Genomic DNA, 13,534 nt, shown 5'->3' with positions numbered 1-13,534 from the left:
TTTTTTTTAAGACAGGGTCTTTCTCTGTCACCCGGGCTGGAGTGCAGTGGTGCGATCATGGCTCACTGTAGCTTCAGCCTCCTGGTCTCAAGCAACTCTTTGACCTCAGCCTCCTGAGTAGCTGGGGCTACAGGCTTGAGCCACCATGCCCGTTTAATTTTTGTATTTTTTGTATAGACAGGGTTTCGCCATATTGCCCATGCTGGATTCACTAGTGTGTTTTGGCATTTAGCATACTTAGGAATGTTGTAGTTTACAAGTAAGAGGAAACCCATTCAAACTAGTTTAGATTTTAAAGGGGTGTATTGGTGTATGTCACTGAAAATTCCACAGGTACAGTGGGCTTCAGGCATGGTTTGATTGGGATGTCAGCTCCGTTTTGCTGAGATTCCATTGGTTCTGCTTTCTACCGTGTTTCAGCCCTGTTTAGGTGGCAAAACAGTGGCGGAAATGTTAGGCTTCACATCACTGTACTACATAGACCAAAATGAGAGCTAATATCCGGGATGAGAATGAACAGCTCTTCTAATCAGGCTGTCATAAAAATAAGAAAGTTTATTTTATAGAATCCTTTACCAAACCTCCTTCTTTGACTCATTGTTCCAAATTGGATTAACCAGCCCATTCCTGCGGCTAAGGAAATACACACTGGTTAACCCAGTCTTTACTAACCCATACCTTTAGCAAAGAGATTGGATTATCCAACAACTTGATTGCTCTGGAGACTACTTTGGAGTTGGGGTATGAGATAGTAGATAGGAGAGTGATCTGTAAGTAGATATTGGATAGGCGAGTAAGAAATGCAAACTGGCCGGGCGCGGTGGCTCACGCCTGTAATCCCAGCACTTTGGGAGGCCGAGGTGGGTAGATCACGAGGTCAGGAGATCGAGACCATCCTGGCTAACACAGTGAAACCCCGTCTCTACTAAAAATACAAAAAATTAGCTGGGTGTGGTGGCAGGCACCTGTAGTCCCAGCTACTCGGGAGGCTGAGGCAGGAGAATGGTGTGAACCCGGGAGGCGGAGCTTGCAGTGAGCCGAGATCGCGCCACTGCACTCCAGCCTGGGCGACAGAGCGAGACTCTGTCTCAAAAAAAAAAAAAAAAAAAAAAAGCAAACTACACTGAGGTCTTGCACTGGTCTAGGTATTGGGACCCAGATGTAATAGACATAGTTCTTTTCTCGAGACAAGCTCATAGGAGAATCGGTACAGCAGGGAATACAACACACTGGAATTGGCACATTGAGTGCAGCTTTGACTGCATTGTACTGTTTCGTGGTTTAAACCTGTCTTTCCTTTGCCCTCGCTGTTTGACTACTATGATTGAGCTGCCACCTTTTCACACAATATTGGAATTTTTGTTTGAATCTCTATTTACCCTACTGGACTGTGAATTTTGAGGGCAGAAACCATATCTTATTGATCATATCCATCACAGTGCCTGTACGTAGTAGGCACATTATGTTCATTTTTAAGTTGAACAAAATTTGAACAAATTTGTTGAAATTATAGTCCTCCAACAAGGACTCAGTTGAATACACATCAGATAATCTTTTTCTTTCTTTCTCTTTCTTTCTTTCTTTCTTTCTTTCTTTCTTTCTTTCTTCCTTCCTTCCTTCCTTCCTTCCTTCCTTCCTTCCTTCCTTCCTTCCTTCTTTCCTTCCTTTCTTTCTTTTTCTTTCTCTCTCTCTCTCTCTCTTGCTGGCATGCTCTCTCGCTCTGTTGCCCAGGCTGGAGTGCAGTGTGATCTCAGCTCACTGCAACCTCTGCCTCCTGGGCTCAGGCCAACCTCCCACAGCCTCCCAAACAGCTGTGACTGCAGGTGTGTACCACCATGCCCAGCTAATTTTTGTATTTTTTGTAGAGACAGGGTTTTGTCATGTAGCCCAGGCTGGTCTTGAATTACTGGACTCAAGGTATCCGCCTGCCTCAGCCAAAGTGCTGGGATTACAGGCGTGAGCCACCTTACCAGGCCCTTAGATAGTCTTTCAAAATCCCTTTCTTTTTTTTTTTGAGACGGAGTCTCGCTCTGTCACCCAGGCTGGAGTGCAGTGGCGCGATCTCGGCTCACTGCAAGCTCTGCCTCCCGGGTTCACGCCATTCTCCTGCCTCAGCCTCTCCGAGTAGCTGGGACTACAGGCGCCCGCCACCACGCCCGGCTAATTTTTCGTATTTTTAGTAGAGACGGGGTTTCACCGTGGTCTCGATCTCCTGACCTCGTGATCCGCCCGCCTCGGCCTCCCAAAGTGCTGGGATTACAAGCGTGAGCTACCGCACCCGGCCAAAATCCCTTTCACAAGTCAAAATTATCTGCTAGTGACTGGAACTCACAGACAGAGGCTTGCTAGCGCTTTTGCATTGATTGAGAGGCTTTTCAAAATTAGTCACTGCTATGATTTCAATATCTGTTCCCTCTAAAACTCATTTTAAGATTTAATTGACATGGGGCCTTTAAGGGCTGATTAGATCATGAAGACTCTGCCCTTACGAATGGATTAATGCCATTATTGAGGGATTGGGTTAGTTATGAGACTGGGTTTGACATAAAAACAAGTTGACCAATTTCCTCTCTCTGTGTTGGGCACTTGCTTCTGCTCCTGCCATGGGATGACCTCCACCAGATACCAGCGCCATATTCTTGGAGTACCCAGCCATCAGAACCATGAGCCAAATAAACTTGTTTATAAATTACTCAGTCTGGCCAGGCGCAGTGGCTCACGCCTGTAATCCCAGCACTTTGGGAGGCTGAGGCGGATGGATCACCTGAGGTCAGGAGTTCGAGACCAGCCTGGCCAACATGGCGAAACCCTGTTTCTACCAAAAATACAAAAATTAGCCAGGCATGGTGGCGTGCGCCTGCAATCCCGGCTACCCAGGAGGCTGAGGCAGGAGAATCGCTGGAACCCAGTGGGCAGAGGCTGCAGTGAGCCAAGATTGTGCCACTGCACTCCAGGCCTGGGTGACAGACCAAGACTCTGTCTCAAAAAAAAAAAAAAAAAAAAAAATTAGTCTGTGGTATTCTGTTAATAGCAGCAGAAAATGGAGTAAGACAGTCACAACCTCAAATCTTATGTTGTTAGAATTCTTTTGGGATAACCCAGAAGTAAGCTTTACATAGTGTCTTGTTTGCCTGAAACTAGCTTTGTTTGGAAGTTTTGCTTTCCCTATCCTGGTATCCTGGAGAAAATGCTTGCACTCTCCCTTCCAGAAGCAGGTGGCTTTGCTGCTGTCCCTACTTCTTTCCCATTAATTACAAGAATTGCACTACTCCTTACATTGCCTTTTTCCTCCCTTTGAATATAGAATAGGTGTACACGTAGTTAGCAAGACTGAAGGCGTTATTAGCTCAGCTAATTTAAAAATGATGGGTGTTGTGCTCAGGGCTTTCCTTGATGTGGCAGCAGTCTGACTTTGCCAGGGAGCTCAGAGAGTATCTCATAAGTTGAGCTGGAAAGGCTTCACAGAACCCTGACTGACACACTGGAAGTGCCACATTAGACCAGGCTTTGGTCCGTTTGCTACTCCTGGCATCCCTTTGAAGCCTCTACCCTTAGACTCATGACACCTTTCTCTCTCTTCCTCATGGCCATATACTGACTTCCCAGCCACTTTTGATCATTGAAGACTCCAGTGCCTGACTCACACAGCCTTCCTTTCCACTCCAGTTCCTGCCATCATCTTGGGTGGTTTCATCTTCATCACATGACCCATCAAGTACCTTGGCTGCTAGCTTTCTTGGCTTCCATGTCCACCCCACTAATCTCCTCTAGTCCACCTCTGGCACTCTCTACCACAGTGACATGCGGGATCTTGTCATTAGCTGAAATGGTTTAGCTCTAAAATCACTAATTCAGATAGAAACAGTTAGCCTTCTACTGCAATATGGCCTTGCTTCTCACTGCTCCAATTTCTCCAGGATACTGATGACTCAACTTCATGTTGCTAGATCCATTGGACACCGCTTGGCCCACAACTTCCTTGACCTCTCAGCAGCATTTGACACAATTGATCATCTTCTCTTTATTGAAACATCCTTTGTCTTGACATTTTAACCTCAACTTTTTTTTATACATTTCTGACCCACTCAGTACTTCACCTCCTTTGCTCGTTCTTTCTACTCTACCTAGAATTTAACTATTGGATTTCTTTAATTGCTCAGTCCTCTTCCCTTTTCTTTTCCATTATAAGTTTCTACTATATCAGAAGTTATATTTCCCTTTTGTTCCCAAAATTGTTTCTTGTGCCTTTTCTCCATCACCCAAGGAAAAACTATTTATTGCGATAAATTAATACAGCAGGTATTCCTGTGAAAGCGCAAGTTAGTTTGTTAGGGCAATTAAAGCTTCCACGACATATGCTCCGGCAGAGTTCCATCTCTGTCACTGGCAGCTTAAGATCTGCCTTCTTGAAAGTGGTTTTTTCCAGTTCCTTTTCCCACTCAGTTGCCTTTTGCTTTCTGGACCACCTGTTTCCAGTCATGGGTGTGGTCATTTTTGGGTGGAACTGTGGCTCTCCCCTCCTCAGCTCCAGAGCTCCTGTGGCACTGTCATTTTTCTGCTGCTGCTTGGGTGGCTGCTGGGTTCAGTCACCAGCTTTAGCTTCACCCCTTCATTCATATTTTAATTTTTTTCTTGAACAGACTTATAAGAGTTTGTCAATTAAAATTTTTTTCAAAGAGCCAGCTAGTATCTGCTTTCTGTTTTGTGAATGTCTGTCATCTTTATTTCCTTTCTTTAGGTTTACTTTGTTCTCTTTCTAGCTTACTGAATTGAAAATATGTTCATCCTTTCTTGCTTTTTAATGATGGCTCAAGGCTGTAACATTCCCTCTAAGTGTTGTTTGAGGAGCTTCTCGTATGTTAGGTGTGTGGGTATAATCATTGTGGTATTAAATAATAGTCTTCAGCATGTCAAGACCTAATTTTTTGTTTCTTTTTCTTTTTTTTTGGAGACAGTGTCTCACTCTGTTGCTCAGGCTGGAGTGCAGTGGTTCAATCACAACTGTCTGCAGCCTTGACCTCCCAGGCTCAGGCGATCCTCCCATCTCAGCCCCCCGAGTAGCTGGGACTACAGGCATGTGCCACCATGCCTAGCTAATTTTTAATTTTTTTTAGTAGAGACAGGGTTTCATCATATTGCCCAGGCTGGTCTCCAACTCCTGGGCTCAAGCAATCTGCCTGCCTCGGCCTCCTGAAGTGCTGGGATTAGAGGCATGAGCCACTGGACCAGGCCTAGTTTGTTATTTCCATTTTTATTTTCTCCTTAATCTTTGAGTTTCTAAGCAAGTGATTTTCTTTCTTTTTTTTTTTTAAGACAGGGTCTCACTCGGTCACCCAGGCTGGAGTACAGTGACATCATCACGGCTCACTGCAACCTTCGCCTCTTGGGCTCAAGCGATTCCCCCCTCCCCCACCCCCTTCTCACCCCTAGATTGGACTATAGGCATGTACCACCACGCCCGGCAGAGACCGGGTTTTGCTGTTGCCCAAGCTGATCTCGAACTCCTGAGCTCAAGCAATGCGCCCATCTCAGCCTCCCCTAAGCAAGCATTTTTAAGTTTCTATGCTGTTTAATTTTTTTTAACTGATTAATTTATTTGCATTGTGTGGTCATGGAATATGTTTTTATGATATTGGTTATTTGAGATGTGGTGAGTCTTTCTTTGTAACCTAGTTAAACCATTCCATGTCTTTTTAAAAGGATGTATATTCCGTTAGGCTGAAGGTGACATACATCTGTGCATGCATGTTTGATGAAGTTTGTAATACTGTTCACATGTCCATATCATTACTATTTTTATGACTGCCCCTCTTATTTATCAGTTTCTGATGGATGTGTTATAAATATCTCATTGTGATTCTGGACTTGACAGTTTCTCTTTGCCAGTTTTGCTTTATATTAAATTCAGAATTGTTAGTCTGTGCATTGTTCTTTGTGTTGGTATACTATGCTGTTCATTATCTCTATTTGTTTTTGCCCTAATTTTGTTTTGAGGATTGGACAGTCATTTTATTTTGGTTACTATTTGCATGGAATGTCTTTATATGCCTTACTATCTTGTCATTCATGAGACTGTCTTTTCCTTTATGTCACTCCCTCCACCTACTTTCACTCTATCACTAATTCCTATTGATTTTCTCTCTGAAGTATATATCTTGACTACATCTGCTTGTTTTCACTGCCCTCCCTCATCTCACCTGGGCACTGTACAGCCTCTGACTGGTCTCCTAGTCCACTGTTGCTCCCTCTAATCTACTCTCTGGAGAGCAGTCAGTGATCTTTAAAAATGTGAATCTGATTGTCACTCCCAGGCTTGAAAATCTTTCAATGGTTCCTGTTGCTTTTAGCATGAAAGACTAAATTCCTAACACAGCGTACAAGCCCTGCATGAACTACCCCTTGCCTACCTTATCAGTCGCTCTTCCCTTCATTGTATCTTTCTGACTTGCTGGCTTCCTTTTAATTCCTCTCACAAACCTTAACCTTTTTTGACATAGATCTTATTATTTATTTATTTATTGACACAGGGTCTCGCTTTGTCTTCCAGGCTGGAGTGCAGTGGTGCAGTCATAGCCCACCGGTAACCTCAAACTCCTTGGGCTTAAGCTATCCTCCTGCCTTAGCCTTCCAAGTAGCTAGGACTGTGGACGTGTGCCGCCACACTCGGCTAATTTTTTTCTTTCTTATTTTTTTAGAGACAAGGTCTCGCCATGTTGCCCAGGCTGGTCTCTAATTCCTGGCCTCAAGCTATCCTCCTGCCTTGGCCTCCCAAAGCACTGGGATAATAGGTGTGAGCCACTGTGCTCAGCCTAGATTCTTCTTAATATGCTGTTTCCTTTGCCTGGAATGTGCTTCTATTCCTCACTGTCTGCCCCTTCATCTGTTTAACTCCTACTCCTTGAAATCTTAGCTCATATGTAATTTTGTCCAAGCCTTTTACCCTGACCTTCAAACCAGATCAGGTCTCCCTGTTACCGTCTACCAGGTCGCCTCTCTAGCGCATGCCACAGTAGTAATTAAATAAGTAGAAATTGAAATGTAATGTCTCTTTACTCCCTACCCACGAAACTAGATTACAGACTATTGAGGGCTGATTTTATCTGATTGATTGCTGAACTCCTGTCTATTCTGCATGCTAGCTTAGTGCCTTTGATGCATTATAGGTACTTCATAAATATTTGAATGAATGGATACATATAGAAGGGACTTTGTCATTTACTTATTGACAGTGGGCAGACTGCTATGGTAAGCATATTGTATGCAGTAGGTATTTGGTTAAATATTTTCAATGAACAGTTGTTTGCCTGATCTTTCTCATCTGTGTTTGGTGACATGATATATTTAAAGAGCAGCAGGTGATTATTTGTACCCCTCATTTCTCTCTACTGTATTTCTCTCTTTCCCCTATTTCCCATACATCTTCCATATCTTACCATAGCACTGGTAACAAACAGGTACAGGCATGAAAGAAAGACCTGAGAAATCTGACTAGTTTAGGAGCTTTTTTAGAAGGCAAGCCTGTTAATCATTCAAATCACTAAATCAATTTGCTGTGTGGGAATTTCTTCTTAATTGGCAGCAGTAAAAAGGAAAAGTTTTTCCCCCCAAAGATAAAAATAGAGTAGTTTATTGTAGAAAATTGGAAAACTCAAGGAAGAAAAAAACTCCATATCCCACAGCTGTTAATAATTTGGTATTTTTACCTGTCTTTTTTTGGTGTTCAGTTATGTATTTTAAGCATAATTTAGGTCCCTAGTACCGAGTGTTGTGCCTGGCACGGTGTAGGTGCTCAGTAGTTAGAGAATGAACCCAAGCATGTGTTTTTTCCATTTTAAAATGGCTACAGCTTCCCAGTTTGGTATGTACATGATCATTGCTTTTTTTTGATGGTGTTCATAACCTGTTTTAGAGTAGTTGAACTTTATATGAAGGTGTGACTTTTAAAAAATGAGCCCGTTAGATCATTGTAAAAAGTTGTTTGGGTTGAGTATTTTGGAGTCACCTGTGACTTCTTTTTTTCACGTTCTACTTCCAGTCCTTTCAGTAGAGCCTGTTGACTCTGCCTCTAGATATATCCAGAATCTGAACACTTCTGCTTCTACCACTACCACCCTAGTTTAAGGAAGCACCATCTCTCACTTGGATTATTACAGAGGTCTCCAACTGGCTGCCTGCCTCCATCCTTGCCTCTTACAGTGTGTTCTCCTAATGTCAGCCAGAGTGATCGTTTAAACAGTATAGGTCAGATCGTATTCTTCACTGCTTAAAACTTTCTAATGTGTTTCTGTAGCACTTAGAATAAGATCTGAATTGCTTTTGATACAGTGGTTTTCCCCTCCCCAATTCTCCAGTGTGATTTGCTGCCACCTCCTCCTCATTTATTCTGTCCATTGCATTCCACGAAGAGCAGCTGCACCCCTCCCTGTCCCACCCGCAGAGCCAATGGTAACACGCTCTGCTTAGAATCCTTAGTCCCTCTGCTTAGAATCCCCCTCCCGAGTGGCCATGGGGCTGGCTCTGTCACTTCTTCAGGTCTCTGCCCAAATGTGGTTCTGTTAAAGAAGCTTTCTCTTAGCCCTAACCAGAAAGGCATTGCCATCACCTTTCCACCTCAGTCCTGCCACTCCCTCTTCCTGACTGATTTTTCTTCATGCTCCTTGTTGACGTTCATTTTGTTGCCTGCTTACTGACTAGTCCCACCTAAAATCTACAAGAGGAGGGCTTTATCTGTCTTTGTTGCTGAGATAGCAGGGTCTAAAACGGTGCCTGAAGCATATAGAATTCAATAAATATTGGTTGAATGGATAGTGGATATTCTTAAGTAACTTTTTTTTTTTGAGGCAAAGTCTCACTCTTGTCTCCCAGGCTGGAGTGCAATGGTGCAGTGCTCACTGCAACCTCTGCCTCCCAGGTTCAAGAGATTCTCCTGCCTCAGCCTCCCGAGTAGGTGGGATTACAGGCGCCTGCGACCACGCCTGGCTTATTTTTGTATTTTTAGTAGAGAAAATTTCACCATGTTGGCCAGCCTGGTCTCGAACTCTTGACCTCAGGTGATCCACCCGACTCGGCCTCCCAAAGTGCTGGGATTACAGGAGTGAGCCACCGTGCCCGGCCTTTCTCAAGTAACTTATTGAGAAAGTCTGCACTGGGAATTAGGTATTGTGACGTCTCATAGGCCTATTTTATTTTTTAATAGGTAATACGTTCACATGGTTCAAAATTCAAAGAGCATGCAATGAAGTCTCTCACACTTTGCCCTCCAGCTCCACCCTGTCCCCCTCCTCTGAAGTAACCAGTATTAAGTTCTTGTGTGTATTTCCAGAGATAGCCAATGTTTTAATACACAAAATTACAGATATAGCCTTTCCTCCTTTATAAAAATGCAAACTTTAGCATCTGCACTGTTTTACACCTTGTTTTTGTTTTGTATACTTCAAAGATTGTTCTTTGTCAATAAAGACATTATTGTGTAGAAGCATCTTTAATGCCTGTACAATATCCCATTGTGTACATGTATCATAATTCTTTTGATGGACATTGATGTTTCTAGTCTTTAGCTCTTACACACTATACTGCAATAAATCACTTTGTATATACATCATTTTGCCTTGTTGCTAGTATATCTGAGGAATAAATTCCTGTGAGGAATTGCTGGGTGAAAAGGATATGTGCGTTTGTAATTTTAGAGACATAGTCAAATCGCCTTCTAAAAATTGTACCAATTTTTACTTCTGGCATAGTGTATTGTTATTTTGGTCTTTGCTAATTTGACACATGAAAGATGGTATAACACTAGAGTTTTTTGGTGTTTCTTATGCTATGAATTAAGCATTGTTTTATATATTTAAGAACCATCTGTATTTTCTATGAGTTGTTCATGTCCTGAACCCACTTTTCTACTAGGATTCTGGTCTTTAAAAAAAAAAAAAAAAAACTGGTAGGAGTTCTCTTTTATGATTATTTATTTTTAATTTTTAAATGTTTTTAGAGATGGAATCTCACTATGTTGCCCAGGCTGGTCTGCGATCGTTCCACCTCAGCCACTGAGCAGCTGAGACTATAGGCATGCACCACCATGCCTAGCTTTTTATATAAATTAGCCCTTAATCTGTGATCTGAGGGACAGACATTTTGTTCCATTTGTCAGTTGTCTTCTGATTTTGCTCATGGTAGTTTTTTCCTACATAGAAATTTGCTTTTTTTCCCTTTATTTTTCTTCTTCCTCCTCCTTGGGAAATTTCATTTTTTAAAAAAAATTATTATTTTTTGAGATGGTGTCTAGCTCTGTCACCCAGGCTGGAGTGCAGTGGCGCGATCTCAGCTCACTGCAACCTCCGCCTCCCAGCAATTCTGCCTCAGGCTCCTGAGTAGCTGGGATTACAGGCATGCGCCACCACGCCTGGCTAATTTTTGTATTTTTAGTAGTGACGGTGTTTCACCATGTTGGTCAGGCTGTTCTCAAACTCCTGCCTTGGCCTCCCAAAGTGCTGGGATTACAGGTGCGAGCCACCACGCCCGGCCTCTCTCTCTCTCTTTTTTTTTTTTTTTTTTAAGAGACAGGGTCTTGCTCTGTTGCCCAAGCTGGAGTACAGTAGTATAATCATAGCTTATTGTAACCTCACACTCTTTGGCTCAAGGGATTCTCCCACCTCAGCCTCGTGAGTAGCTGGGACTACAGGCATGAGCCACACTGTTGGCCTCTTCTTGTACTTCTGAGGTTTCATTTCTTACATATGATTTCTTTTTGATACTGCTGAGATTTATTCTGGTATAAATTGTGAGGTGAGATTTCACCCCATTTTTTAAAAAAGTTTTAGGATTTCTTGATCTTTTATGTCTTGTTTGGAGAGTAATTTGTCAGCTGTTTTCTGCTAAACTGTGAGTGGTATAGGCCAGTTAGCTATGTCTTGTGTACTTTTCAGTTTAAGACGTGGTTGCCTTTATCTTCCCAAAGATCTTATCTTTTGTTGGCTTAAAAATAACAGTGGAAATACAGCCTATTGGGGAGTACCGTTTTAAAACAAATTTTATAGAATTTTCAGTTGGTAAAGATAGATAAGATTAGTAATAATAGGTAATTAACTATACATTATATTTAAGGAATGTGTTTAGTACATTATATAATGCTACCGAAATAGGGATTTTTCTGTTTTTTATTTATTTTTATTTTTTATTTTTATTTTTTTGGAGGCAGCCTTATTCTGTCGCCCAGGCTGGAGTGCAGTGGTACGATCTCAGCTCACTGCAACCTTCATCTCCTGGGTTCAAGTGATTCTTCTGCCTCAGCCTCACGAGCAGTTGGGACTACAGGCTTGTGCCACCACGCCTGGCCAGTTTTTTGTATTTTTAGTAGAGATGGGGTCTCACCATGTTGCCCAGGCTGGTCTCAAACTCCTGAGCTCAGACAATCCACTCACCTTGGCCTCCCAAAGTGCTGGGATTACAGGTGTGTGCCACCGCACCCGGCCTGTTTCTTTCTTTTTTTTTTTTAAATATTATTTATTTATTTTTTATTTCAATAGGTTTTTGGGGAACAGGAGGTATTTGGTTACATGGATAAATTCTTCAGTGGTGATTTCCTAGATTTTGGTGCAGCCATCACCTGAGCGGTGTACACTGTACCCAGTGTGTAGTCTTTTATCCCTCATCCCCCTCCCACCCTTCCCCCTGCGTCCCCAAAGTTCATTATATCATTCTTGTGCTTTTGCGTCTTCATAGCTTAGCTCCCACTTATAAGTGAGAACATACGATGTTTGGTTTTCCATTCCTGAGTTACTTCACTTAGAATAACTAGCTGGGCTAGGTGGCTCATGCCTGTAATCCCAGCACTTTGGGAGGCTAAGGCGGGCAGATCATGAGGTCAGGAGATCGAGACCATCTTGGCTAACATGCTGAAACCCTGTCTCTACTAAAATTGCAAAAAATTAGCTGGGCGTGGTGGCAGGTGCCTGTAGTCCCAGCTACTCGGGAGGCTGAGGCAGGAGAATGGTGTGAACCCGGGAGGCGGAGCTTGCAGTGGGCTGAGATTGCGCCATTGCATTCCAGCCTGGGCGACAGAGTGAGACTCCGTCTCAAAAAAAAAAAAAAGAAAGAAAGAATAATGGTCTCCAGCTTCATCCAGGTTGCTTGGAATGCCATTATTATTATTATTATTATTATCATTATTACATTTTCTTTACCTGATTGATGGGCGTTTGTGGTGGTTCCATATTTTTGCAATTGTGAATTCTGCTGCTATAAATATGCATGTGCAAGTGTCTTTTTCATATAATGACTTCTTTTCCTCTGGGTAGATACCCTGTGGTGGGATTGCTGGATCAAATGGAAGATCTATTTTTAGTTCTTTAAGGAATCTCCATGCTGTTTTCCATAGTGGTTATACTAGTTTACATTCCCACCAGCCATTTTAAAAGTGTTCGCTTTTCACCACATCCACACCAGCATCTGTTATTTTTTTATTTTTTTATTATTAGTTTTTGAGACAGAGTCTTGCACTGTCACCAAGGCTAGAGTGCAATGGCGCAATCTCGGCTCACTGCAAGCTCCGCCTCCTGGGTTCAAGCCATTCTCCTGTCTCAGCCTCCCAAGTAGCTGGGACTACAGGCGCCCGCCACCGTGCCTGGCTAATTTTTTGTATTTTTAGTAGAGACAGGGTTTCACCATATTAGCCAGGACGGTCTTGATCTCCTGACCTCATGATCTGCCCACCTTAGCCTCCCAAAGTGCTGGGACTACAGGCGTGAGCCACCATGCCCAGCATTTTTTGTTTTTTTAATTATGGCCATTGCTGCAGGAGTAAGGTTGTATCATATTGTGGTTTTGATTTGCATTTCCCTGATAATTAGTGATGTTTAGCATTTTTTCATGTTTACTGGCAATTTGTGTATCTTCTTTTGAGAATTGTCTATTTATGTCCTTAGCCTACTTTTTGATGGGATTATTATTATTAATTATTTTCTTGCTGATTTGTTTTTCTTGTAGATTCTAGATATTAGTCCTTTGTTGTATGCATAGTTTGTGAAGATTTTCTCTGCAACCCTGAGGGTTGTTTACTCTGCTGATTATTTCTTTTGCTGTGCAGAAGTTTTTTCATTTAATTAAGTCCCATCTATTTATCTTTATTTTTGTTGCATTTGCTTTTGGGTTCTTGGTCATGAAATCTTTGCCTAAGCTAATGCCTAGAAGGATTTTTCCAGTATTATTTTCTAGAATTTTTATGGTTTCAGGTTAGATTTAAGTCTTTGATTCATCTTGAGTTGATTTTTGTATAAGGTGAGAGATGAGGATCCAATTTTATTCTTCTACATGTGGCTTACCAATTATCCCAGCACCATTCATTGAATAGAGTGTCTTTTCCCCACTTTATGTTTTTGTTTGCTTTGTCGAAGATCAGTTGGCTGTAAATATTTGGGTTTATTTCTGGATTCTTTGTTATGTTCCGTTGGTCTGTATATCTGTTTTTATACCAGTACTATGCTGTTTTGGTGACTATAGCCATGTAGTATAGTGTGAAGCCAGGTAATATGATGTCCCC

At 42.2% G+C, this 13,534-nt stretch overlaps 1 protein-coding gene across 21 annotated transcripts in view; it reads left to right on the top strand.

Moving 5' to 3' along the window:
- Positions 1–13,534, top strand: part of WDR20 (WD repeat domain 20) — an 85,437-nt gene that overhangs the window by 22,554 nt on the left and 49,349 nt on the right. Inside the window, exon 2 of one of the 21 annotated variants that reach the window (XM_063643866.1) lies at positions 5,318–11,724. The exons of 19 other annotated variants lie outside the window; for them this stretch is intronic. In XM_063643866.1, coding sequence (XP_063499936.1) covers positions 5,318–5,494 — 177 coding nt within the window. In that variant the 3' untranslated portion in view covers positions 5,495–11,724. Of the gene's footprint in view, positions 1–5,313; positions 11,725–13,534 lie in introns of those variants that run through there. One more of the 21 variants, XM_063643869.1, reaches the window with a different exon arrangement.

Source organism: Symphalangus syndactylus, chromosome 8 (assembly GCF_028878055.3).
Source record: "Symphalangus syndactylus isolate Jambi chromosome 8, NHGRI_mSymSyn1-v2.1_pri, whole genome shotgun sequence".
In the NCBI taxonomy this organism is placed as follows: domain Eukaryota; kingdom Metazoa; phylum Chordata; class Mammalia; order Primates; family Hylobatidae; genus Symphalangus; species Symphalangus syndactylus.
This window is presented reverse-complemented; position numbering and strand designations above follow the sequence as displayed.